Genomic DNA, 27,200 nt, shown 5'->3' with positions numbered 1-27,200 from the left:
CAAAGACTTTTCCAAACTGTAGCCAATACGGTTATGATTATTATTGTTATTATCTTTATTATTATTATAACGTGGATTATTTCACATTCTTGTGTTGCATTCAGGTATTTATTTATTTATTTTTTATTTAGGAACTAGTAATGACTATCAACTGCGGGTTAATGAAAACACAACTATGATCCAGATCGAGGCAATCCGTTTGCTTTGGGCATGGGACACCAAATTTGACTTTACAACTTTACATACTGTCATTTAGTGTGACATCTGGTGGTGTTTAGAGGCTATTTACAGTTGATTTTTAAAATGATCAACTGGTAAGATGCAACAGCCCAAAACGAATGAGAAATATGGGTCTGCAAAACCAGCCATATAACAAAGAAATATCAAAGCAAAAGAACCACATATGATGTGTATTTCACTGGGACCTTCTTGCTGTACCCAAAGCAAAGAAAACTATTCACACAAGATATTTCTTTTTTTATTATTAAAATGTTACTGTACTATTAGTTAATCCCCCCAAAAAATTGGCAATATCAAAAACTGTCAAAGTTGCAGTACAACAAAATGAGTATCCTTCTAAAGCTTCAGATTGAGCACTGCAGCTCAAAACAAAAGACAATGGCACCAAAGCTTATTACTGCCACATTCATAGGGTGGCATGCTGGGCTAAAAAGACCTTTATTCTCTGCAGTAGTTCTTTTTTCACACTGTCTGGAACAAGAGCTAGAAAAAAAGAGGGAACATGAAGAAACATTACTGAATGTGAACAAGTGCTGTTTCACTCACATCTGCTATTACATGTACAATTACTATATATTTACTTTTACTTGCCACAAACAAGTGCACACTTGCAATGGGACCTAAATACCAGATCCTTCAAAAGACATACTCATAATAAAATAGCCTAAACTATTTTGCATACATGTTACCTGTTTAAGCTATTTCAGATTTCAAAATACGTAACAGAAAACAATTTGGTGTAAATGAAACCACCAAGTGCATATTTTCTCACTGAAACACTGCAGGAACTAATTTGTGACAATTTTATTCCATAAATTGTGTTGCCACGCTCAAACACTTAGAGCTGTGACTGTTGAGTCTACCAATAAAAATAAATTACTTCAATTTGCTGTAATGCACTAATGTATTTAACTACAATTCCATTCTCAAAAAGGAAAGTTGCATGTCAACAAGTTATGAGTGCAACATACAATGTCTTTTCTGGTATCAAGCACTTTTTGCTCACTCAACCTGCACTTTATCAACCATTATTGTGGAGACCTAAATGAACAGGCTTGCAGAATAACCACCTTGTCAAACATTTGTTTAGTACTGTACCTCTGCCTTTTGGAGTAATTTCTGCAACCAGATCTTCAACTGTCACATGTTCCAATCCCTTTTCCCGGATCACATCTGCAACATATTAATCCTGTATTGAATTATTGAGATAGGGTGGGACAGGGATATTTCAGAAAATAATACAATGGAATTAAACTATATGATTAAACAGGTTGACACCACCCAGCATACTCTATATATATATATTATATATATACACACACACACACATATACATATATATATTATATATATTATACATATATATATGAGAGAGAGAGAGAGAGAGAACATAAGAAAGGTTAGAAACGAGAGGAGGCCATTCGGCCCATCTTGCTCGTTTGGTTGTTAGTAGCTTATTGATCCCAGAATCTCATCAAGCAGCTTCTTGAAGGATCCCAAGTTGTCAGCTTCAACAACATTACTGGGGATATGATGGGCTGGTTACAGCAATAAAAAATAAAATAAATGAGTACAGTACACCCACTCACTATAACGCCCTTCAGCTATAACGAACCTGCCCCTGGACCCCAAATAAAAAAAGACAATATAAACACACACTGTCAACATCCCGGTCTGTACGCACGGGATGCCACCTCCACAGTGAAGTCAACTTGTGTCTTAATAAAAAGCGTGCACTGTGTAACTGCCTCTGAAACTAAAATCATTTTTGTTCAGCAACCAGGTGGCAAAGCAAAACTGATTAAAGAAAAAAACAAACAAACAAACAAAAAAAACCCTTGAGTATCTGACAGACTTTTCATGTCAGACTGATTTGAAATAAAAGCTCAGTTTGGGATTCTTGCATGTTGGATTAAGATTTGATGCGATCTGACAATTCATTTTAGATTGATTTTGAATAAAAATTCGGGATTTTTGCTTTTTGTACTGCGTTTTAATTCTTTAACGACTTGGATAAAGCAAAGGCAGAATTCCACATACCTGAGTCGAACAGGTACATGTAATTCTACTTTTATTCACAATATCATCTCATTAACTTAATCCAACAGTTTATCGTTCATTTTGATTGTCTTTTCACTATAATGAACCCCTCGATATAACGAACAAAAGGCTTGGACCCCCAACAGGTTCATTATAGCGAGGGTGTCCTGTACTTAGATGTGTTACTGCCCATAACTAATTGTAGGATGTATTTTTCAAATGTTGAGCACCTCTCAATGAGTTTTCCGAAAACCAAGCAGAGATGAATATGCAATATATTCTACAGTATGAAAAACAATATTTTTTCTGCAACACTTACCTTTACAGTGTGCTTTCAACTGGTCCTTCCATCCACATTCAATAAGTTTGGCTCTAAGCAACTCTTTTAGGCTGTAAATAAATATAAACATGGAGTCATGGCACAAACTAACGTTAAACCACAGCTCTAGTTTACCCAAGAGATTAAGAAACTGCCATTTGTAACAATCCAAGTACTCAAGTTTGCTTTGGAATGTACATATTTATATTTACTTCTGCTCAAGTACTATTGTGGCTTTCATTTCATATTGTGCTTTTAAATTATTATTGGGCAATTACCAAGCACATCAAAATTCCCATCCAGAGCAATTTTTTTATATTGTAGTGGATTGTGTTGTATTTTAAATACAACTGAACCTCAGTTAAGCAGGGAGGCTGATTTCATTAACATTCATTTGTAAACGCAGCTACAAGAAAAAAAACAGCCACTTGTAACTTAATATCAAGTTAACTTGGTTATCATTACCGTTCTCTTTCTCCCATTTCAATTAGCTTCTGGTTTATTGTTGCTCTCATCTGTGCATCTTTACTCATTTTGCAATCTTTATTCTGAAAGACAAGCAAAACAAAAAGCATCTATCCATCTGACCATCACTCATGAAAATACAGAGGTAATTCTGAAATGTGCAAGACATTGTTTACATGGGACCAGTCACAGTTCAGTTACCCCATTATAAATTAGTTAAGGCATACAGCTGTTTCAGACTTTAGTCACTGGTAGTAGACACAGGATATAGGCTTTCAAGACATGTGCATTTTAAAAACTACTAAAATTACAATGTAATTTATTCAAATAACATGTTTTAACTCCACACATCATGTGTTTGGAAGTCACTGAAATAATGAACAAGGAATTCACTTAAAGTACCGGCAGTGCAAATCTTTCTTAATAAGGGTCTAAAAAAAAAGGTAATGAAAAGTACAGGATCTTGGCAGTTGTAAGATTAGTAACTGCTTCTTACCTATCTAGTATTAAAACGATTAACATCCGACAAGCTTATCTTGGCTTTTTTGGTTTCATTACTTTATATAAGCACGCGTTAAATAAATAAGATTGTGTATAAATTAGTTTACATTATTTTAATGAAAAAATATAATAAAATCAGGATACCAAGCGTATTGCAAAATTATAATCTGCTCTGGAAAAAAAAGGACTGTGTGTTCTTGAAGAGGTTTTAGATTCGTATTCAACTGACCAATTTGATTTTCCGCCAAGAATTTTAAAAAGTACGTTGTCCCGATTGCACAATGAACAAGCCTAGTGGTATCAAACATCATAAGTGACAAACTCACACTTTTGTGATTCCTTCAAAAAAAACATGTTTGTTGCAACAAGGCAAATTATTAAGGCCGAAATCATCGTTTAAATTACATACACTGAAAATTGTATAAGAAGTATCACTACATATTTGAACACGACGGTATTTACCAGCTATTTTCTTGGGATTCGATTAATTTTGAACTCAGTTTGTTCTTTACTCAGCTCCCAGGGAAACAACAACCGCAACAACATGCCATTTACCACCTCGTAGGTTCCTTATGCAACAAGGGGTGGAGAAATAAGTTCCTGCTCTTGTAAATTGCATTCTGGGAAATTGAGTCTCCACAACAACAAGTGCAAGAGATCATCTGAAACAGCGGCAGAGTAACTAAACTGGTTAATAGAAAGTTAGGTACAAGTGAACAATAGGTAATATAATTGTCAATAATTGGGGTCAGTTAATTCAGACAAATGTATAACCATAGGTCCTAATCTAAACCTGCCCATAGTGTAATGGAATAAACACATCTATGTGTTTGTTTAACTACTTACTGAGACAATAATGCCTATTTGATTATATTTCCCAATTTAACTGAAAACTGAATTCTTCATTGACAAAACAGTTACCGAATCCACAGCCATATGAACTAACTAACATGGTTTAATTCAATGGCATCTGGTAATGGCAAATGTAATTAATAAACCTTAAAAGGTAGAAACAGGTATTTAAAAACTACAATTCCTACAATACCAAACAATTGTCCGTCCTTGAAAGGTTCCGAAGTAGAACATACAGGAAACGCGTGGGTTGATGCTGTGTTACTGTGTATATTCTAGTTATTGATTTTGTTTTTTGTGATAAACAGAATTATATGAAAATGGCAGCTTCTAATTACTCTTTGAAGGTGAACAAGCTGTTGCTGGACCCCAAGTTTGAGAGTTACCGCCTGTCTTTGGATCCATTACCTATTTACAATATAGAGCTTGATGCAGGTGAGTCACAAACAGATGTTCGAATATGATTATTTAGAAATAACACCATGCTCATCTAGAAAACTGTGAACATGGTAAATATACTACTAATATTATTATTATTATTATTACTATTAATAATTGAAAAGGCGAAACAACTGGACATAACATGCAACCAAGAACGGAAGACGTACTATAGTACACTTCCAGTAAAAACAACGACTGCTGTGAAAACAAACAACATATTGTGTATTAATTAAGCCAGGAATGAACAGACAACAATTCATTTGTAATCTTAATAATTATATTGCTTCAAGCTCTGCACATGTAATTCTGTCACGCTTACAGTCGAAACAGCAGAAAGATAAATGCCAGTTTTTACGTTCGAATTTAAATATTGCGCCAAAGTGATTAATGTGAGATGTCTATGTCTTTAACACAGTGATAAAAAAAAAGTGTTATACTTTGTCACAATTAAATTGTATCATGTTCAAGTCGGATGATAAAAAATCACAAATCTCTTTATATAGACTTTTAAACAATTAATCTAACAAATATCATATTGATAACATAAAGTACTTCTTAATAATTTATGTCTTGTATCCACTTGGGGCAGAGTGTTGCAGAGGACAAATGGCTACACTGGTTTACTAGGAGTGAGACCTCAGGGTGCTTTAAACTTTTGAAGGAGAATACATTAGTTAAGATACATATGATGTCATACCCATATCAAGTTTAAAGTGCAATAGCTTTTTAATTATTTATTTATTTTTTACTGTTACTCTTACCTGTTTATGATGATATAGTCCATGGGCTCTGAAACCCCCTGTGTCTGCTGGTTTTCATTCCAACCGAGCTCTCAGTTACTTAACTATACCCTTAATTGAACTAATAATTTGCTTAATTAGACATTTTTACTTGTTTTCAGCTCTTAAACAGTTGCAGTTCAAGTTACTTATCAAATGTTATAGCTAACTTGAAATATGCAACTGTATAAAGTATAAGGAAACCGAATGTACTGAGGACAAATGGAGGGCAATGATGGAGTCTAAAACCACTGGCATCCGTGCACTAAAAGAGGCTTCTGAAAAGCCTTTGTCTCCGATCTGTCTTTGAAAGGTACCAGTGGCCAAAAAGCCAAAAGTAGACAAGACTTGTATATGTGGAGGAATGGAATGAGTGCGCTTGGTTGCTCTATGTAGCCTAGGTCCCAAGATATCGCACAATTCCAATAGGACTTCCTTGGAAAGTGATATCTTGCAAGAGGTGTTTCCAAAAGTGCGAGATCAGCCATTTTCAAGTGGTTTACAATTATTTATATTGAAAACATTTACATATTAATAGGCTGCACGTCTGTTTCTACGTATATTATTTTTCAGTTCAAAATGCACGACAAAAAGAACTAACAACGTTGTTTTCTATTTCGTTTGTAATAGTCATGGTGGTGATAATCAATATTGATACCACTTTGTGGATCATAATTATAATATTAGGCTAATTATACATTTCAGCTGCGCACGCAATTGTTTTTCATTATGCAGGGATGGTGTATCTTTATCCTGAATAATCGGGGTTAGATTTATTTCTTGCAGTACCATCATTCTAACACAAGGAAACGATTGTACGCATGGTCCAGAGTTCGCGTTAGTTTACGAACATTTCCACACAAAGTAGTATGTTGATATATCTCATGCTTTCTGTTAGACTGTGTACGCACAGTTTAGAATGAAATATGTGCGATTGATAAATATAGCCCTAGGACTGCAAATGCGCCCGGCTCTTTTGCATTGTGGTTTACCCTCCATTCACACGGGAACGATTGCAAATGACCCGAGATCAGATAATTTGAGAAAACGATATGAGCTCATATGGAGTTGCATTCAGACAGGAGAGCCCGGGAAAACGAGCCGAGTTCGTTTGATGGCTCGTTTGCCCTCTGCTACCAGCCTGAGATCGTTTAGCATATTCTCAGGAATTTCAGAAGAGCACAGCTCACATCGAATGCCCAACTGATTTTTATGCTGCACTGTATTTTTCGATATGTGTAGATAGTGTCCCCCACTGGGGATTGAACCCACAACCCTCCGGTCAAGAGTCCAGAGCCCTAACCACTACTCCACACTGCTGCCCTATCACATATCAGTGTGCGACATAAGTGGGCAGTAAAATTGATAGGACGGAGACTGTTCAAAAGGTGATGAGCTTTTCAATATAGGAGAAAAAAGATGCTCGGTCAACATCTTTAACAGAACATTCTTCATACTAACTAAAACATTTAATCAAATATAGATCGGAAACTCTTTTGTATAATTGCAATACAATCTAGCAATTTTGCAAAAATATAATTGAAAAAGATGTTAGATCGGATCATTAAGTGAGCCGAGATCGTTTGAGAAGCATTCACATGGGTCTCCAATCAATCCGCTCCGCTCCCGGGAGAGCAATCCAATCGCTCCCATGTGAATGGGGGCCTTAGATGCTTGCTTCGCCCCTAGCCTCGGCCCTGTTACAACTGCACTTCATACTGCACTGGGACACTTGTAAATTATGTTGGATAAAGGCATCTGTTAATAATAATAATAATAATAATAATAATAATAAACAGGCACTTAATCTGCATCTACTAAAGTTTTGCGACGTGGAGTGTAGCTCCCTCAAATTTCTGCCGAACCCCCCTCAGCTCCCTCACTGGGGAGAGTCTGGCGCCACCACTGGGCCTATGCATTGCATTGCATTGCATTGCCAGAAAAAGGAAACATTGCAGATTGTAGAACCACTGAATGATTGCAAACACCATCAAAAGGAAGGGAAGAGTAAAACAATTAACTAAGAAAATGACATTTGAATATAATGAAGCTTTTTGCTTTGGTGGCAAGCATCTCCTATAACTAGCCGAATTGCTGAGACGGAGATGCTTACAAACTATTGGATCTGATCTGACACATTGGGGATGCTTTGATTTTGTTTAACTCCCATTTCTGGTTTAGCATATAGGTATATTATATTACAAACACTGTACATTATAACATAAAATCAGTTTGTCTTGTATTCTGTTCTTGTAATCATCAAATAGGAAATTATACCATGTTACCACATGGTGGCAAAAACGAGTCATGATTTTATTTTTCTTGCATTTTCAAGAAATAAACCGTAGCAAAATGTATCAATGTGTTTTTATTTATTTATTTTTTTTTCCTACATACTTTTTGATGCAGTAAAACCTCTTAACAGTCAACACATAAACAGCTGCACATCTGCATTTAACCCTTCTATTACATGTTCAGAATTTAAGCTATAGTCCACTCCAAACTGACACCAAATTACTTCTTATATATCCGGACGATAAACATTTTTAATAAGAGTTATTATGTTTTGCACTTGGTTTACTGTACCCTTATGTGGATCGTATTGTGAGAAAGGAGGGGGAGGGGATTATCTTGCAGTTTGCAAAACTAAGCAATTAAAATAAGCAAAGCAAATTGAAATTGTCTGTTATAATGCAAAGTGTTGCTTTTTACTGTAAGCTATGATTTTCTTAAATCCATAGGCATACAGCTGTGCTCGCTATTATCAAAAGTACCATAGTATTCTTTGATAATGTTCTGTTATTATGATGATAATATAGGAGACAGCTGGGCATGCAAACCTTTTTTTGTTGCAGATTGTATGAAAATGTTGTTTTTTTTTTTTTTATCCTCCATAAGTCTTGTGTCTATACAGTTTATCATAATATCTAGCAGATATGCACAATTCCAGCCCTCAAGGGCCAGAGCCCTTCTGGTCTTTCTTCCATTTATACCCTAAATACTTTGTTTGAAACCAATTTTTCAAGCTATTTTTAATGATATCCATACAACTTGATGGTCTCAAACTCAAGGACTGGATTTGTGCCCCTCTAATGTATAAACTGAATGTTTGTGATAACTTGTTATTAGAAGTTATAGGTCACAATGTTTTTTTTTACAATTAATAAATTGCCCATCAATTATCCGTTCTGTTTGTAAGTCACAGACTTATAGTATATTTTTACTTCGATAATCCTCTTTGGTTTTTTGTCTTTTTACTATTAAAAAGAATATATAGAAACAATATTTAGAGAACCACTAATATGATTTGGACAAATAGGCGTATAATATGAGTGTCAGAAATATCACACCAACATGTTTATCTATATCATGAGAAATGTTCATCCTAGCAAACCTACTTTTTCAGGTTCTGGTCTCTGTTTAGTTTGGTTAAATGTTTATGGACTATGTTCTATTAATCAAAACATGACCCAAATAACAGCAGTCATGCATGTGTATCTATTTAGTGCATTTGTTAAACATATATGTAAAATTGTAAGAAATGCCCTATTTTAATGACTGCGGTATTCAGAACTGCCACTGTTGTGATCAGCTGAATAGACTCCTAGATATTCAAACCGCTCATATAAATTGTATGGAACATTGATTTGTTACACCTCATATTGAGCTGGTGATTTACTACAGTAATCAATCGTGTATCCGACTGGTGGGACCAGAGTAAGGGCAGATATGTAAAAAGGCGGATACATGAATCCTGTTTTAAATACCATTATACACAGCTGTAACAATTACTATATTCACACAATTTATTGTTTTGAGAGCCAGCTTTTATTAGGGAGCTCCCCGAAATCCCTTGTTTAGAAAGATACAGGGTATTGATGCTTGTGACAGTGAAGCTGTCTGCCGTGTGGCAGGAGATTGAGACGGAGGTTGAAGTTGATACGCCCCGCAGGCGAACAGGATTTATTTACATATTAACACACTGAACAGCTCACTTGACATTGGTGGTGCACGGAGCACATACAACACAGTGTATGAAAAACGTTGGTAGGATCTACAATCTCTGAACTAATCTTCTCTGTTCAATAATAAACTAACGTTGCTGAAGAGATTGATCATGGAGGATAAACAGTTGAACGGTTGGGCGGATATGTGACGGGCGGATACACGACGGATTACTGTATTTCATATTAATGACACTTCATTGACTTGCCTGTAATCAAGGCTAACCGGTTCTCCTATATGGAAATTGCATCTGGTATGTTTTTGATATTACTCTTGTTTTGTATTTACAGTCAGGGATATGTACAGTGTTACAGGAATATTTAAATTGAAGTTTTCACTGTTTTCTTGTCTTTTTCAAGCTGTGGCTGAAGTTAAACTTCGGGACGATCAGTACACCCTGGACCATATGCGTGCCTTTGGCATGTATAATTACTTGCACTGTGATCCCTGGTATGAGGACAGTGTGTACTACATCGATCAGCTAGGAAGTATTCTGAATCTAACTGTCACGCTGGTAAGTGTGTAATATGCATTTCCTGTGAGATTCCTGTTACACAATTGCCTCCTACTCGGCTGCTCACTTCTCACATATGCATACAGATAAATATTTAGTTGCTATGCAGAAGAATGTTTTATTCATTTAACCATTTCAGTACCCACAAAGACTAGTGAGGCACTGTGACAGGTAGCCTTGTGTGGTGACGTCAAGCCAGGAAGAAATGGTGAGTGATATGCGCTGTTGCGCCAGTTTATTATAAATGAACAAATAAAACAGATGTACAGAACACTCAAAAGAAACGGCAAAGTGGCCAAAAGAAACAGACAAACAAAACCACACACCAAACAAACACGGAATACAACGTACAAGTATCGCGTACAAGTATTCTGCTGGTACTAAGCCAGCACAAGTAGCAATTGTTATTTTCGTTTTTAATTCTCCTCCCCTCTCCCGTTCTCCACTCTGAACACCCAACCCCGAGTGAGTGATTTGTGCATCATATATATATATATATATATATATATATATATATATATATATATATATATATACACAGCTGTGTCAGGATTCAATTACTAATTAATCATTCACTTGAATCCCAGCACGTGGACTAATTGTGCACTTCCCGTGCCCCCGTACAAATACCCATTTTAATCTGCACGTGAAGTGGTTGTGCAATCCCCGTGCCTAAATACAAATACATTTTACATCACTTATGCTATATAAACCACACTCTGTGCACCACTACAATAATACATATAACAGACTACATAAAACACAAAATACGCACAGGGGTGGGACACCCTGCCACATGCACCAATGAACAGAGCTCTAAATTTGCAAAAAAAAGGGCAAGGCCAAAATGGCCTTAAGTTCAATTCATTTTTAGAGGCCACTAAACTTAAGTCAAGGCCGAAGTGTAGAATGCTGTGTAATTTTGCTTAGGATTCATATATAATCTAATTAGTAGCTACAGAAAGAAACAACACAGTTTAACTTAATCCATTTTTATTTATTCTTCTTTTTATTCTGTGTTGTTCCTTCCTGTCAAATTAAGGCGAGTGGCAATTTTCTATACAACATAGTAGATGACATAAAACTAATGTTTCTAAACTAAATTTGTTGCCTGTGCTTTGCAATTAAAATCGACGCTACATTATAGCAGCACCTGAGAGCGACTGTGAAGAAGCAGAGTAAGCCTGCCAAATGTTTTAAGTTTAAAAGGCAGTTTGTCTTTTTTAATTATACAGCTTCTGTGCCAATTGTTTCGATTAAAAAGATAAGTACAATTAATTCTAACAGCAGAGACTCAAGTTGGTTTCACAAAGGGCAAGATACCATAGCATAATAAGTTTTGTATTTGTTACCATCCTGATGAAAACAAGACTTTAGACAAAAATGAGTGTTTTAAGCAGTAAGTTTACAAAAAGGTAAAATGTATCGTGCACTGAAAGTGCTGAAAGATGCAGACATGTACCTAGATTTGAGTTTTCTTTCAGTGTCAGAAAATTAATATTGAAAAACGTGTTTGTCTGAAACTGTCTGGCTTTGTAATTTAACTACAGTGTACAGGTAGTGGACAAAAAAATGAAAATACCTAGGTAAATGAGGGACACTGAGTATAATGAAAGCAAGGGCTTACACACAGGTGTGGCTCATGCGTTAATTAAGCAAATAACATCCCAGCATGCTTAGGGTCATGTATAAAAATGCTGGACAGGCCTGGTTGCTTATAATTATGGCTTGCATGGCTGCAAGAGGAGACCTCAGTGACTTTGAAAGAGGGGTGATTGTTGGGGCGCGTTTGGCAGGAGCCTCAGTGACCAAGACAGCTCAACTTGCTGATGTTTCACGAGCAACAGTGTCTAAGCTGATGTCGGCATGGAACTCTGAGGAAAAGACATCATCAGAAAAGGGCAATAGTGGGCAGAAGCACATACTCCAGGATCGTGATATCCATGCATTAATTCGAAGTGCAAGGCAAAACAGGCAAGCAACTGCAGATCAATTGACTGCATATTTCAACCTGGGGCGCCAGCAGCCAGTTTCATCAAAAATGGTCCGCCGAGAACTCCACAGAGCGGGATACCATAGTGGCCCAACGCCCTATTAAGTGACTTTACATTGGTGTTTCCATTTTTTTGTCCACTACCTGTATATAGTTAGTGTTTGTTAGGAGCGTTAAAACATAAGCTGAAGAAAGCAATTTTTTTATTTTTTTATTTTTTTACTCAATGTGATTTATCAATCGTGAACATGTGCAAACAACTTTCAAATTAGTCAGATGTGAGCCTTCAACTCATTAAACACCACAAACAGCAATTAAAAACGAAGTTAATATTTTAAATGACTCTTTGGCTAACTTTCAAACCGTCAAATTACATGCAAGTAAATATATGTATATTAAACAACAGCTGGCATTATAAAATATAGCTTTCAGAGAGTGATGTATGTACTTGCAGGGACTGTGGTGTAGTTGGCTCAATATTTGGTCAGCTTCAGACTTGCAAGAATATTAGTTCCTATCTGATTATACAAAACAGGACTAAGACATAATCAAGTTACTGTTGTATGTATATCTGGGAGACGCAAGAATAAATGTTACCTGGATTAGTTTCGCAGACATCTGTCTTGAAATAGTTTTCTTACACAGATTGGCCGGCAATAATAGCATTATGTTAATACTTTGTATTACTTGCAATTGTCTTTAAGTACAATTTCATGTCACAAGCAAATGTGTGATTAATCAGTTAACCGATTAATAGATTAGATGATTAATCTATCAATAAAAAATGTCAAGATTAAAACCCTTACTCTTAATTCTCCCCTTATCTTTGTGCTTAAGATCTTTTGTTTTGGTTCTTCAGCACAGTGATAAAGAGACCAGTGATAATGTTGCTAATGCTAAGATAATCACATTGACTTTAAAACCTTGGTTCCCTTTCAAGTACAAAATATAACCATTACTGAATGGGTATTTACCTCCTAAAGACCCGAATCCTGAATATGTCATACCAAAGCTGCTCTTTGAGCCTGTGACGCAATCATGACCCTGCCCCAGAGGGATCAAAAGCACTGCAGTCGCAGATCTCCACACCATTTTTCCTTTCAAGACTGACCTCATGAGAGAGCCTTTGTTAAAGTACATTGTTGCTTATGTCTGTGCATTCATTATTTTATGTGTTTACACATTTTGTATGATATTTAAGCGAATAGCTGTAAACGTTTTTTGCATATTTGTGCCTGTGCCTGTTGCAAGTTGTGTCCCGCTGCGGCCTTGTGCTCCGCGTGAAGCCAGCAGCTCGAGTTGCTGATTGTGCTCTACCCCCAGGCTACATAGTTCCGGTTGGAGCTTCTTTTATTAATCATTTTTGCTAATTCGCACCATACCAGACATTTATATTATTTATGTAATTGTTAAATGTTGTGTGTTTTTTTTTGTTTTGTTTCTAAACATTCTCACTGTGTTCTTTCTGTTTTTTAGAGATACCATGCGCAGGCCTGTGTAACATGGTGCTCCACACACGTGCAGTAAGAGCAGCTGCATTATGCAGGACCGAGCTAGTTGCTTCTGCTTTGTTGTTGCTTGTAATTATAACCACAGTATCTCAATGCCGTTGTGGTGACCAGCTATTTTAGCATCACCATTGCTAAGGCTCTTAGTTCATTCTAACAAACAGGCTTCCCTCAGTCTCATGTTGGTACTGACTGAGTGGCTTTTACAGGTGGGCATCCCTGTATGCTGCCACCAGTGGTGACTCTGTTCCGAACTGGTACTGACCCGGTGTTAAGTATGCCGAACCGACCCGGTGCCGAACTAGTACTAAAGTCACTGAACCGGTGCTGAAGCACAAGCATAGAGGTGAAATTCATCCTCAGTTATTCACCCTAGCTACTTGTTACTGGGGTACCGAATGGTAACGCACAAGGCAGTCTCTCGGCTTCGCCTTGTAACATTCCTGTCATTCTGCAATCATGCCCTTGTGAGGGCTTGGTTATACTCACCCATTCAGTAATGGTTACATTTTGTACATGAAAGGGAACGTTAGGTTATTATCATAACCCTGGTTCCCTGAAATAGAAATGTAACCATTAACCTTCAAGGTCTCAGCAGGCTTGAAGGAAAAATAACGCTGAGATCAGTGACTGCAGTACTTTTGATCCCTCGGGGGCGGGGTCACGACTACGTCATAGGCTCAACCAGCAGATTTGGTATGAAGTATTCAGGATTTGAGTCTAGGAGGTAAATACCCATTCTGTAATGGTTACATTTCTATTTTAGGGAACCAGGTTTATGATAATAACCTAACGTTTTAAAGGTCAAATGTCTGTGCCATACTGTAATGTTTATGGCTAAAGTCATCAACTCCGTAGTAAGCATAGATCTCGTTGTAGTGGTACATTAGTAACAACATCTCTGCCAACCAAGCACTGAATACACTGCTTTCTTTAAGTATCATGCTAGTCGATGCTCTCTACATTGGTTCTGATTTGAGTCTGAAATATCAATGGTCTGGTTTGACGGTTGTGAATTATTTCCATCCTTTGTTTACGTTGTTTCACATGCAAATGCAAGTTAACTGCCAGTTTCCAGTGCATTTGCTTTTTGAAATATTTAAATTGAAACCCATTGGAATATTCTAACAACTGTAATTGGCACAGGTACAGAGAACACAGAAAAGCTAGGATTTGAAGCTTGAGTGTTTTGAGCACTGTGAGGATTAACTCCCAGTCTTGCAGCTTGACAGCTGAAACTTGATTAATACTTTATTGCCAGTAAGGTTGAGAAGCTTGGCAGTTTGAGTTAGAGTCCTCATTAGTCCTGTCTTTCTGCTTTTTATAGCATTGTGAGAAACATTTTTTAGTCTGTCAAATACAAATACAATCATGAATAAAAAACATCATGCAAGACCTGTAAACTCTAATATTCTAAAATATATAGTACATATGCGTAGTTTAATAATAGAATAGTCTTTCTGCAAACTTCCTAACATGAGAGACGGCAGCATGTAAGCATTTTAGAAATGTACATGCTGGGCTTCCAAAGGCATTCTGGGATCAAAAGGGTTAAACGATTCCCCAAGGTTTTATGTTCATAAAGGGAAAATCAATAATGACAACTGTGATTTATTTTAAATTAAATTCCAAATTTTCTTGAATCAGTATTACAGTCCTTCTCGTTATACTGCCCCCTGCTACAATGCCACTCTTGCGTACTGCCAGAAATTCCTGTTTATTTTTGACCATTATACCGCCACCCTCCCTGTCTGCCTTCTGTCAACTCATCAAGCCAAGAAAATGTATGTATTTACACTGATGTTTCTACTAACCAGTATGAGAGAAAAACAGTGCTTAATCTTTTTAAAACGTTATCCTGCATGTTAACATTGTTGTCCTGAAAAATATAACATTTTGGTTATAAACGTGCAGTTCTTGTACTTTTATTGGATTTTACTGACCCTTGTTATACTATGGTTAAACTATTGCATCCTGGTACCTTAGCTCATCAGGTCTGATTGTAGCGAGACCATTGGAGTGAGTTTGACAACATATGAAGTGGTTAGTTACCAGGAAGGCTTGGATATTCAGTCGAATAAAAAGAGGACAAATGAGGGCTAGAGTAAATGTAGGCTAGAGTCCTTCCACTGCTGTTTTATATTTCGGTGTGCAACTCTAAACAGAAGGTGATTGTGCTACAGATTTTCTATTCATTGTAAGTTTAATATTCAGTACCTCAAATCTCACAGAGTATAAGTTGAACCGTTGATCCAATATGGATAACATTTTGTACAGTTAGTTTTAAGGTAAATCCTTGAAATAGAAAAACGGTTCATAACAACCATCAACAATATGTTCAGTTTACACAGTTAACTCTCTCACTGCCCGTGGCGACTAAAGTCGCTCACCCTCTGAGCATTCTTTCCTGCCTGCGGGACTATAGTTGCCAGAAACGCGTTTTGATTGTTTTTTTTTTTTTTTTTTTTTTTTCTTAATTTTCTGTCCAATCAAATGCTTGTTGCTAGGTACAAAATGTTGCACATTCATAAAAATACATGTCAAAGTAATTGTCTCATTTTGTATTTTGTTTGGAGAGCATCTATAGCGATGTCATGATCTGTACTAGACGATTGAAAAATGGAGAGACACTGAGATATGAGAGAGCGGAGATTTGTTTTGGTTTAACTGACAGTGAGGAATTTGAGGGATTTGCTGAGGAAGATGTAAACGAGGGTGAGGAAATGGAAAGGTCAGACTCGGAGGAGTTAGTGATAGCGAGGGAGGAGACCCCCAGGCTGACGCTGACTGGAGAAGAGGCGCGTCAAGGGGAGTGGCACAAAATTACAGGTAGGGAGAGAGAGAGGGAGCGCTGGGTGGGTCAAACCTACTGAAAACAGCAGGGAAAAAGAGAGTTCAGTCCGTCACAATCTGGGCCAAAAACAGTATGGAGTTGTGCTGACCCATATGATTACACTATGTAACACAATTTTTGTTCCTGGGTAGTAAGTGTTATTTCCTAATTGCTTATGCCTCAAAAGTATAGAAAATGGTTATTATTCCCCACAAACTTTGCTTTTGTGACCAGGACAGTGATATTTTGAAATTTACCTATTTCCAATGAGAAAACGGGCGAATTTGTGTCTTTTCTTTCACATAAAGTCAGAAAAAAACAACATATGAATCCAAATTAACATGTATTTATACTAAAGTAATACAAAAATGACTACAAAAGATTTAGAAGTGAGTAGTTTTTCGAGATTTACGATTATACTGTAAATCACTTTCACGAATCAGCCCCCAAATGTAGTCTCCCATCATGTTTTCGTTATACTGTCCTTGGTAGCGGTGTTCAAAGTCCAGTATATCCTGGTGGAAGCGCTTGCCTTGCTCTTCCGAGTACGCTCCCATGTTCTCCTTGAATTTATCAAGATGAGCATCAAGGATATGGACTTTGAGGGACATCCTACAGCCCATTCTGCCGTAGTTCTTCACCAGAGTCTCACCCAGCTCCACATAGTTTTCGTCCTTGTGATTGCCCAGGAAGCCCCGAACCACTGCGACAAAGCTGTTCCAAGCCGCTTTCTCCTTACTAGTGAGCTTCTTGGGGAATTCATTCCACTCCAGGATCTTCTTTATCTGTGGTCCGACGAAGACACCGGCTTTGACCTTTGCCTCAGACAGCTTAGGGAAGAAGTCTTGAAGGTACTTGAAGGCTGCCGACTCCTTATCTAGAGCTCTGACAAATTGTTTCATAAGGCCCAATTTGATGTGCAGTGGTGGCATCAGCACCTTCCGGGGGTCCACCAGTGGCTCCCACTTGACGTTGTTCCTCCCCACAGAGAACTCGGTCCGCTGAGGCCAGTCCCGCCTGTGGTAGTGCGCCTTGGTGTCCCTGCTGTCCCAAAGGCAAATATAGCAGGGAAACTTGGTAAAACCGCCTTGGAGACCCATCAGGAATGCCACCATTTTGAAGTCTCCTATGACCTTGATGCCATCTCAGAAAAATGCAGATATGCATCCACTTAGGCAGCTGGAACTAAACTGAACTGGTGGGCTTAAGGTCCCTGTATTTATACTACTGTTTATATTACTGGAAAGTTCTAGAAAGTTCTAGAAGTTACTCCAAGTTTACTCAGCACTGAATCTATCTGGAATGTTCTGGAAAATAGGTAAATTTCAAAATATCACTGTCCTGGTCACAAAAGCAAAGTTTGTGGGGAATAAAAGCCATTTTCTATACTTTTGAGGCATAAGCAATTAGGAAATAACACTTAATACCCAGGAACAAAAAAAAAAAAAAAATTGTTACACAGTGTTATTTTATTAGTATGTTCACCCCTGATTTGATTGAGTTGATGGTGACAGAAACAAACCGGTATGCTGAGGCGATACGTACTAGCGGTACTCTAGCCCCCCATTCCCGCTTTCACGACTGGAAACCTACCAATCAACAGGAAATTGAAATATTTATAGGACTTCAAATTGCAATGGGTCTACATATTTCCGATTACTGGAGTACTAATGTTCAGTTAAGTTACCTGGACACCTAATTTTTCGAAAGTGTTGTCCAGAAAATGCTATGAGATTAAGTTCTGTTCTGCATTTCACCGACAACGGCCGGAGAACTGAGAGGTCTCAGGCAGGTTACGACCCCCTGTTTAAAGTCCGCCCCCTTCTGGATAAATTAAAGTATTATCCCTTCTGAGATTTGGCTGTGGATGAGTCAATTATATCTTTCTGTGGACAACTCACTTTTTTTTTTTTTTTTTTTCGGCAGTTCATTCCAAACAAACGTCACCATTTTGGAATTAAATATTGTCCTCGCTGTCTCGCACACAAACTGCACTTTATGCATGGGATGTGTACACTGGAGGAACATATTCCTGTGATAAAGATGTGGGGATTAATAACAGTGTAGTCATGCAGATGCTGAACACTGCAAAACTGCTAGGTAAGGGCCATGTAGTGTACACTGAGAACCTTTACACTTCCCCTGCTCTCTGAGACACCTGCATGAAAAAATACTGCTGTGTGTGTGGCACTGTCAAAGTTAATTGAGATCCCCTGTTTTTGGAGAAAGGGCCTCTTTTAGCTACAAGTTTCAAAGATGCAGGAGCAATTACTTTGCTTTCTACCATGCACGACACATCAGTGATTTCAAAGAGAATCTGCAACAAGGGACCAGAAGGGTTTCGAGTAATCTGAAAACCAAAGAGCATTGAGGATTACAATCGATACGTGGGAGGTGTAGACAGAGCTGACCAACTCTGCTCTTATTACAGCTTTCAGCACCGCTCTTGTCAAATGGTACCACCGCGTATATCACCATGCAAAGGAGGTAGGGTTAGTGAATGCGTTCATCATTTAAGAAAAGCACAAACACAAATATGATGGCTGTTTGAGTTCAGAGAGAGGATTGTGCAGAGGCTCCTGAACAAGGTTACAGCAAGAAACGCAGTACCAGCCCCAGTGATGAAAGTGCCAGGAGTGCGACTGTTGGGGAGATAATTTCCTTTGAAAAATCAAAGCTTGACTGTAAAGTCTGCTCTGACAAAGAGAGGATGTTCAGATCGGGGACCTAAAAAGTCAGGGAGAAAGTAGAACCTGCTCAGATCAACCAGGGCTATGCCCAGCCCCTTGCTTTGAACTTTACCACACAGTTAATCTACAAACAGTGACAAGTAAGTTTACACTGAAATGTCAGCCAAGTAATTAATTAATTAATAATAATTTCCAAACGCTAAACATGAACGTTTTTTGTTTATAAAAATGTTTATTCCTGCACTGAAGTAGTTAATACCAAAGAAATAAAACGCCAATATTAAATACATTGTACAAACATTTGCCTAATGAGTAAACAGTAAATTTGAAAAATGTCATTAATATGCATAAAATGTTATTTTCCTACTTCAGATGTCTCTAATATTTAAGATAATTAGCAGAAACAACATTTTCTTATGCATTTGTGAGGAAAACCTGACATTTTGAGAATAAAAACGCAATTCATACATAAATTATAGTTGCATATGTAGCAACACTGATCGCCTTATAATGCAAGTTTAGTGACAATGTGCAATAGTAAGATAGGAAAGGAAGCAAGGTGCTTTTTTTTTTTTTTCTTTTGCAGGTCGGACGCTTTTAGAATGTTGGTGTCTGTCTTGGTTGGGCAGTACAGTGTTCCAAAGCAGGAAGGCCGTGAAAGTTAAATATGAACTTTACTTTTTTTTTTTTTTTTTTTTTATAAAGGATATCTCTCAATGGAAGTGTGTCTTTCACCGCACACATACTATATTACTGCACTTAAATCCTGTAGTTTTGTTTAGAAGGTTTAAAGGGAGGGTGTTTCTTGTGTTTCAGATACACTTGTATTAGAATAGTCCTACTGACCCTTGAATTCACGTAACTGTTGTTCTTGCCGGTTTGTAATCTTACATTGATTGGTCCTTTTAATAGCAGTGATATTGCTTCGTTAAATGGTTGAGCAAGAGTTACCCATCTGTTTTCTGTCAACATTCCTAATACATGATCAACCAAGGCAGACGTTCCTTTCTTCAATATTGTTTAAATAAGCAGTCATTTGTTTCTGGCAGCACCTACTAAATTGGTAGTTTATTTATGCTCATGAGTGATTACTGGAAAATGAGCTTTGAAACGGTGCCGTTAGGGAAGGACGTGGGATTAGTGTAGCAAACCATTATTTGTGATTGATAGTATACTTTTACCAACTTTAATACATTTTCTTCTCCTGCTGGAATTTGTTTGGCTTCTGTAGAGGGAGTTATATTAATTGGCTTTCCATACAAAATAGCCCAAGGTGATAAACATGCTGTCAGTTTCTGCAAACCAGTATAATTTAACACTGTTCAACCTTTCTGCAAACTAGTATAATTTAACACTATTCATCATTGGCATTAGAGGGCTGTCAATGAGAGCGAGATATGGGTTTGAAAATGTTGATTTTAAATTTCAGTGGCTGCTGTAGGTGCAGTAAGTAATGTATTTTATGTGAACTGAATTAGAACCTATAATTGGTATTTATTTAGTAGTATTTTTAATGGCCATACAAGAGCTTGTTTAGATAGTGGAGATTTGCTTGAACCTGTAGTGTACGGTACCTATCGCATTGCAGAAGATGATGGCGGAGGGTGTCAAGGTACCGCTGCTTGAGTTTGGTGTTTGTGGGGTTGTCGATTTATTGAAATTTGTATACAGTGCTTCCTCTTGATAAGACTGTAGTCGGGAGCCGTAGGTAAGAGTTCAGGCATATACTGTAATGAGAATATAAGTGCTACTAAAATGGCTACTGAATTATTACCTATTATGGTATAAAGGGCCTGCCGTTATAAAAGACTACTGTATAATGACTTCACCACAACATATGAGACATGGTAAAAAAGAAAACGTATGCTACAAGTATCCTAAAGAATAAAACGATAATGTGACAATTCCAGTAAAAGTTAGATGTATATGTTTTACCTTACCACTTCAGAGGTCTTGTTTTTCCCCTATAAAAGACAAGGTTGTCAATTTTTCCAGGGACAAGAGCTCTGGGAACATTTGTGACTCCAACAGCGTCAACACTTTCTATCACTAAGGGGCCGTGTCTAAATGCTGTGTCAGTATTCTGGAAATTAGAAGATAAATGCAGTGTGTTAAAGAGAAGCTTGCTGCGGGTACTTGGAATTTCAATTTCTGTTTCAGTCATCGCATCCCGATCACTTTTTACTCAGAAATTAAATGCACCCCTGTGGCCTTTTAGTAGCTGTCAAACCCGTGTTCTCTGTTAGTTCAGCTGGTACACCAGTGTGTAACCACAAAGCTACCCCCCTGTCCCCAGTGGAAGTAAGAAATGCCTCTCTATTTGGTATATATTATTGAAGTATTTCTTGCATCCACCAGGGGCTGAATGTGGCAGATTGGCGGTTATAATCTGGTGTACCAGCTCTACTTACTGAAGACAGAGGAAATGTTGGCATATATCATTATTCAGGCCACATATGGCACTTAAGTCCAACAATTTAAAAAGTCACCTGGATGTGATGACTGTAATGATGTACAAAGTAAATCTATCTGTTTATATATTGCTGTAAATCGGTTTAAATATTGCTGTAACGCACAGTAGCTTACTTTGCACGATGGACAGTATTGACTTGGTCATCACTTTTTTAAAGAAGATGCAACCTTTATTATAAACAAAGGTGTTCCAATCTTGTTAACAGTATCAAAGATGGAAGTGAGCTGCTGCTCTGTGTGAAAGTAACCATTTTCTCTTGAATGGCGTTTTATTTTGTTATGTGTTAACCTTGTGGTAATGGACTGTACTTGACTGGTTTCTGTTTAAGAAGAAATTCTTGTAGTCTGTCTCTGCAGCAGATAATCGCTATCCCAGCAGTGCAGAGAGGATAATGGTTTTTCTCAAAAGGACTGTGGAATGAAATGAGAAAAGTTAATGGACCAGACGGCTCGTCCAGTCTCTGCCTATTGAAGTGAAAACCATTCTTATCCACCATATGAGTTTTGCTTTAGAGAACACTTGGTAAACCAAGAAAATGTAATTTTTTTTCTTTTTACTTTTATGTTTTTTTTTTGGGGGGGGTTTTGTTATCATTTAAGGGTTAGAAATTGGGTCTGCTGGAGTCTAAAATTCTTTGGAAAGTTGGAGTAAAGTTAGTGGACCAGCTAATCCAAGAATGCAATCTATATACAGAGTCTGGTTTTGCAGAATTCGTTTTTAGAATTGAATGCTATTACTACCTCAAATACTGTACCTCAAAAATGTAGAACATAGAACCTCTAGTCTGTAAAGAACACTTTTGTAAGTTTTTCTTTTTACTTCTGTTACTGTTATTTAAGGGTTAGAAATTCATGTGTTTTTTTAGGCTTTGGATATAAAGTTGTAATGAAGTTAATGTTTCAGATAGCAATCCAGATACAGTTCATTGGAGACTAATTAATTTCAGGAGTAGCAGACATAACTAATATACAAGTGCCTTCGTCTTTAAAATGAGCATCCCACAAAAATAATGTTGTCATTAACCCGACATACCCACAATACCTCCACATCTGTGGTATAAATATCAGCTGTCTGCATTGTGGAGCTCAGAAGGAGTAAACCGTCTTCCTCAAAGTAAGGACCTCTGATATTTCATCTGTTATGCGAGGTCTTGTAGAATGGGCATTCTGACTGTTGGTGAAATTTGAGGCAGATTGCCAGAGATCTTGGACTTTTGAATGGGTGTGTTCATAACATTTATTGTGACTTCTCGTTGGGATAGTCTGACTGTTGCACAACTTTGGTCTGGCCATCCGTCGACAGTCACAAACCGTGCACAATGAGCGCTTGTTTGCCAGATCCATTCCAACCCACGAGAGTCTTACGGACATTGCCAGCTTTGCAAACATGAGCTGATGTACAGCACAATGGGGGTCTCCCATAGGCTCTGCTACAACAGATGTTAAACAGACCTCTACAGTTTTGCAGGACCGTTCTGATCTCAGATGAGTCCCACTTCCAACAATTCAATTTGAATAGGCACATTTGGATATGGAGGAGGGCTGCAGATGAATTGTGAAACTTTTGCATAATTTTGGTTCAGTAGAAAGACAGAGTTGATGTTCATAGATGGACTTCTCAATTTGGCACATTCAATTGTGATTCCTTCAGAACCATCTCATACCATTGTTCAGCGAAGGGGTTTTACAGTTTACATCGCACCATCTACAGGAAGATGGCGCCTTATGTCATAAGTCCAGAATCGCCACAACCGGGAAGGGCTGCAGCTTCTTCACTGGACTCTTTAGAGTCCCAACATGAACCCTATCGAACATGTCTGGGAACACCTCAATAAACAATTGAGGAAAACTTGACCTCTACCTGCCAATGTGAATGAACTGTGGTCAAACCTCACTGAACAATGGCAAAATCTGGAGCAAAGTGTAATACAGAATCTCACTGATTCTATGCATGCACGGGTTCAGGACCTACATGATGCAAATAGCCTAGCTACTAGATACTGATGTTTAGGTTCTGCTCAATTTTGTGTTTGTTGTGTTGCCGTTTGCTTTAATAAAAGTTACTGACTCTGCCTGTGTGTGTGTATTATTTGTATAGCCTAGTGTGTGCTGGAAATGAGTCTATTCCTGTCTCTATAAATATGTTAAATGCCATGTGAGATTCTATTTAGATCCACCATCTTTTAGATCAATTCAACAGATCCCATTATCTGGTTGTTGCTTACATATTGTACTTTCTTGCTTTTCAAGCTTGACAATTGAACTGAATTAAACTGTGTGGATGATATTGTGGTCTTCACCAATCAATAAACCAGTATTTTTGATACTGCTATTAACAGTTTATTTTGTATTATCAGGACACTGCACTTGGCAAACCCAGAGAAGTCTTCCGGCTGCCATCTGAGTTTAATACCTATGAGAATCGCCTCTGCGCGTCTTTGCATTTCACATCTTCTACTTGGGTGGCCCTGTCAGATGGCACTGGGAAGCTATATCTTATGAGAACAAGCAAAAGGGGAGAAAGTGCACATGGAAAGTGGGAGGTAAGATGTTTTTGTTGTAGCAATGTATTTCATATTTAAAAAAAAAAAAAAAAAGATTGTAAAGGAGTACTGAGTTTTTAAATTGTGTGTGTGTGTGTTTTTTTTTTTTTTTTTAATCTTAAAAATCCATCTTCAGGTAAATTTAATCAGAGTTTTATTCAGGAACAAATGGATCAAAAAGTGTGTATAAATAAATCTATTTCTTGTAACTTTTTTTTCTCATCCACAAAAGCAAAACTTTTGTATAAAAGATTTTTCCTATAATTCTTTGTTATCAAGAAGTTTCTAGAAATTATAAATTTCCATTAGGGTATGTAAACTTTTGACTAAAACTGTGTGTGTATAATATATATTAAATTTGTTATGGACGATGCCGAAATCGAGCAGTTGCCAAAATGCCCAGGCAGTTCGCGAAGTCCCAGCTGCGATGGGCAGGTGCCGAATTAGCATCGAATTTTATGTCATTTCGACATCTGCCCAGACAGTTTGTCAACTGCCCACAGCCACCCGGGCTGATGGCGAAGAAAGATTTTTAACCAAAGCATAATCAACAAGTACAGAGAAACATCATCTCTAATTGACAAACCCAGGACTGGAAGACCCAAAAAGCTGTCTAACAAGGATGAGCAATACTTGAAGATAATATCATTAAGGAATAGAAAGAAGACAAGCGTTGAATTGACAATAGAACTGGCAGAAGGCACAGGTGTCATTGTCCATCCATCAACAGTCCAAAGCACCTTTTGACCATTGTTCCATAGTCCAGTGTCTGTGTTCTTGTGCATATTTTAGCCTTTTAGTCTTGTTCCCCTTTCATAACAGAGGTATTCTTACTGCGGCACATCCTTTAAGTCCTGATTTGAAGAGTGACCTTCATACTGTTGATTTTTGATGGACAATGACAATGCGAGTCGAAAGACACCATCGTTAGCATTAGCTGTTTATTCCTTTTGGGGAAAATATGGCTGTTTGCTTTATATTTTGTATTAGTATGCTAATTCTTTGTTTTATTTCAAGTGGTGCAAACTTGCACTGGAGCAAATGCTGTTTTGGTTTTGAATGAATTTGAATCTGCTTTGCTTAGTGTTTAAATACTGAGAAACCTCAAGCTCGCTGGTGTAGTGGATTGGTGGTTAGGGCTTTGGACTCTTGACTGGAAGGTTGTGGGTTCAATCCCAGGTGGAGGACACTACTGCTGTACCCTTGAGCAAGGTACTTTTACCTAGATTGCTCCAGTTAAAAACCCAACTGTATAAATGGGTAATTGTATGTAAAAATAATGTGATATCTTGTGACAATTGTAAGTCGCCCTGGATAAGGGTGTCTGCTAAGAAATAAATAATAATTTAATATACTTGTATACCTCCCCAAGCTTGAAATACAATTCCTATTGCTGTATGTGCAATTATTACGGCAGCCCCACAATAGTAGGGCAGTGTAAATATATATTTTATCTTATTGTATTTGTATAGAGGGCATGGGCAGTATTTACTGTAAATAGGCAGTTAATTAAAGAGTGGGGGACTGTATGTTAGTTACTGCAGTTAATGAGAAATGATGGTAACTAAATGTATTTTTCTGTGTGAGGTCTGTTTAGATCATAATGTTATAAAAAAGCAGAAAATGTTTAATAAAAATTGTGTATGTACGCCACGGTAAATTTACATATCTAGGAATATCTGTAACAACATCCTGTGTCGACCTCTTTTAAATCTAATTTTACCCCCTTACTGGACCGCATTAAATAGGATTTTACTCGCTGCTCCACTTTGCCTTTTTCTCTGGCTGGCCGCATTAATTCAGTTTTAAAATGAACGTGTTCCCTAAATTCTTGTATCTTCTCCAGTGTATCCCTATCTTTATCCCTAAATCTTTTTTTAAAACTCTTGTTACGCTAATCTCATCATTTATATGGCTTAAGTGGTATGGCCTTACCCAACTTTCAATTTTATTATTGGTCAGCTAATATTCGTTGTATTACATACTGGCACCACTATCATCTACAGCAGACAGGGCCTGCTTGGCTGTGCTTCCTGTCAGTCTACATCGTTACCAGCATTGATATGTTCCTCACTGCCTCTTTCCACCTCTCTTTAGTACTAATCCTCTAGCAAAACTCTCCCTTAAGATTTGGGCCCAGTTTAGAAAGAATTTTGGTTTTCAATGTTTTTTCCCATTGCTGTGAATCCATAATTTTGCACCGTCTTTGAATGATAACTCCTTCCAGACTTGGCATGAACAATAAAAGTTCTGCTTTTGTTTGACCGAGCTATCTATGTACATAAATACAACTTTATATTACTTTTAGAAAAACTGGAGATTGAGTGTTAAGTTACCGTGTGAACTTTGTGTGAACATGACCCAGACAGAGCTGGGAGGTATTTATAGGTCTGTCTGCTTCTTGTCACTAAAGCTGTAGGACAACAGGGATTTTATTTGATATTCTTCTACTAACGGATCTGGATCTGTTTGGGTGGGTGGGGGGGGGAGGGGGGAATACAGTATGCTCTAGAGCCACATAACATACGGCCCACGTGCTGGACGGGACCCTTTTAATGATTTACAGCGGCCCGAGGTTGGAAGTATGTCTAAAGGGGTGAGAGCTAAGTTATGAGTGCTTCTGTGTTCTTGCAACTGTGAAACACACCTGGAAAGTGATTGTTACAGATGTACAATTTCATAAAATCTGACAATTTAATGAGAAAAAAAAATGTATTTGTTTTTTAATTTTTTATCTGCCGGTTGTATTCAATTACGTTGCCTAAGCAACTGCAGGCATTCTTGGACACACACCTTCTCCACGCAACCAACGTTTTATTTTCTTGGCTAGTGACTTGGAGTGGAGTCATTAGTCATCCTGGAAGACGTAAAGTAGGATAGAGTCATTACATTACAGGGAGAGAGATATCTGAGAGAAGATGAGTTTGATGTAGATTAGGGAATTAAAGAAAGGGGGAAAAAAAAAAAGCCTGTATTCTCATAATGTATTCTACTTTAATTAAAGT

The 27,200-nt window shown here is 37.5% G+C and overlaps 2 protein-coding genes across 4 annotated transcripts in view; one reads left to right on the top strand and one right to left on the bottom strand.

Moving 5' to 3' along the window:
- Positions 1-456: 456 nt before the first annotated feature.
- Positions 457-5,746, bottom strand: LOC117394290 (transcription and mRNA export factor ENY2-like). 2 transcript variants are annotated; one of them, XM_059012699.1, is made up of 5 exons: positions 5,620-5,746; positions 3,065-3,147; positions 2,600-2,670; positions 1,339-1,413; positions 457-723 (listed from the first exon to the last, which is right to left on the bottom strand). In XM_059012699.1, exons 2-5 carry the CDS (start codon positions 3,130-3,132, stop codon positions 647-649), a joined length of 291 nt encoding a protein of 96 aa, XP_058868682.1. In that variant the 5' UTR covers positions 3,133-3,147; positions 5,620-5,746; the 3' UTR covers positions 457-646. The 2 variants fall into 2 exon arrangements, with proteins under 2 accessions (XP_058868682.1, XP_033848300.1); XM_033992409.3 differs by lacking the exon at positions 5,620-5,746 and adding an exon at positions 4,028-4,166.
- nudcd1 (NudC domain containing 1) overlaps positions 4,605-27,200 on the top strand; it is an 84,264-nt gene continuing 61,668 nt past the window's right edge. Inside the window, exons 1-3 of one of the 2 annotated variants that reach the window (XM_034058817.3) lie at positions 4,605-4,852; positions 10,002-10,156; positions 24,010-24,195. In XM_034058817.3, coding sequence (XP_033914708.3) covers positions 4,732-4,852; positions 10,002-10,156; positions 24,010-24,195 — 462 coding nt within the window. In that variant the 5' untranslated portion in view covers positions 4,605-4,731. The remainder of the gene's footprint in view (positions 4,853-10,001; positions 10,157-24,009; positions 24,196-27,200) is intronic. The other variant, XM_034058818.3, reaches the window with a different exon arrangement.

The sequence above is a fragment of the Acipenser ruthenus genome, chromosome 3 (assembly GCF_902713425.1).
Source record: "Acipenser ruthenus chromosome 3, fAciRut3.2 maternal haplotype, whole genome shotgun sequence".
In the NCBI taxonomy this organism is placed as follows: domain Eukaryota; kingdom Metazoa; phylum Chordata; class Actinopteri; order Acipenseriformes; family Acipenseridae; genus Acipenser; species Acipenser ruthenus.
This window is presented reverse-complemented; position numbering and strand designations above follow the sequence as displayed.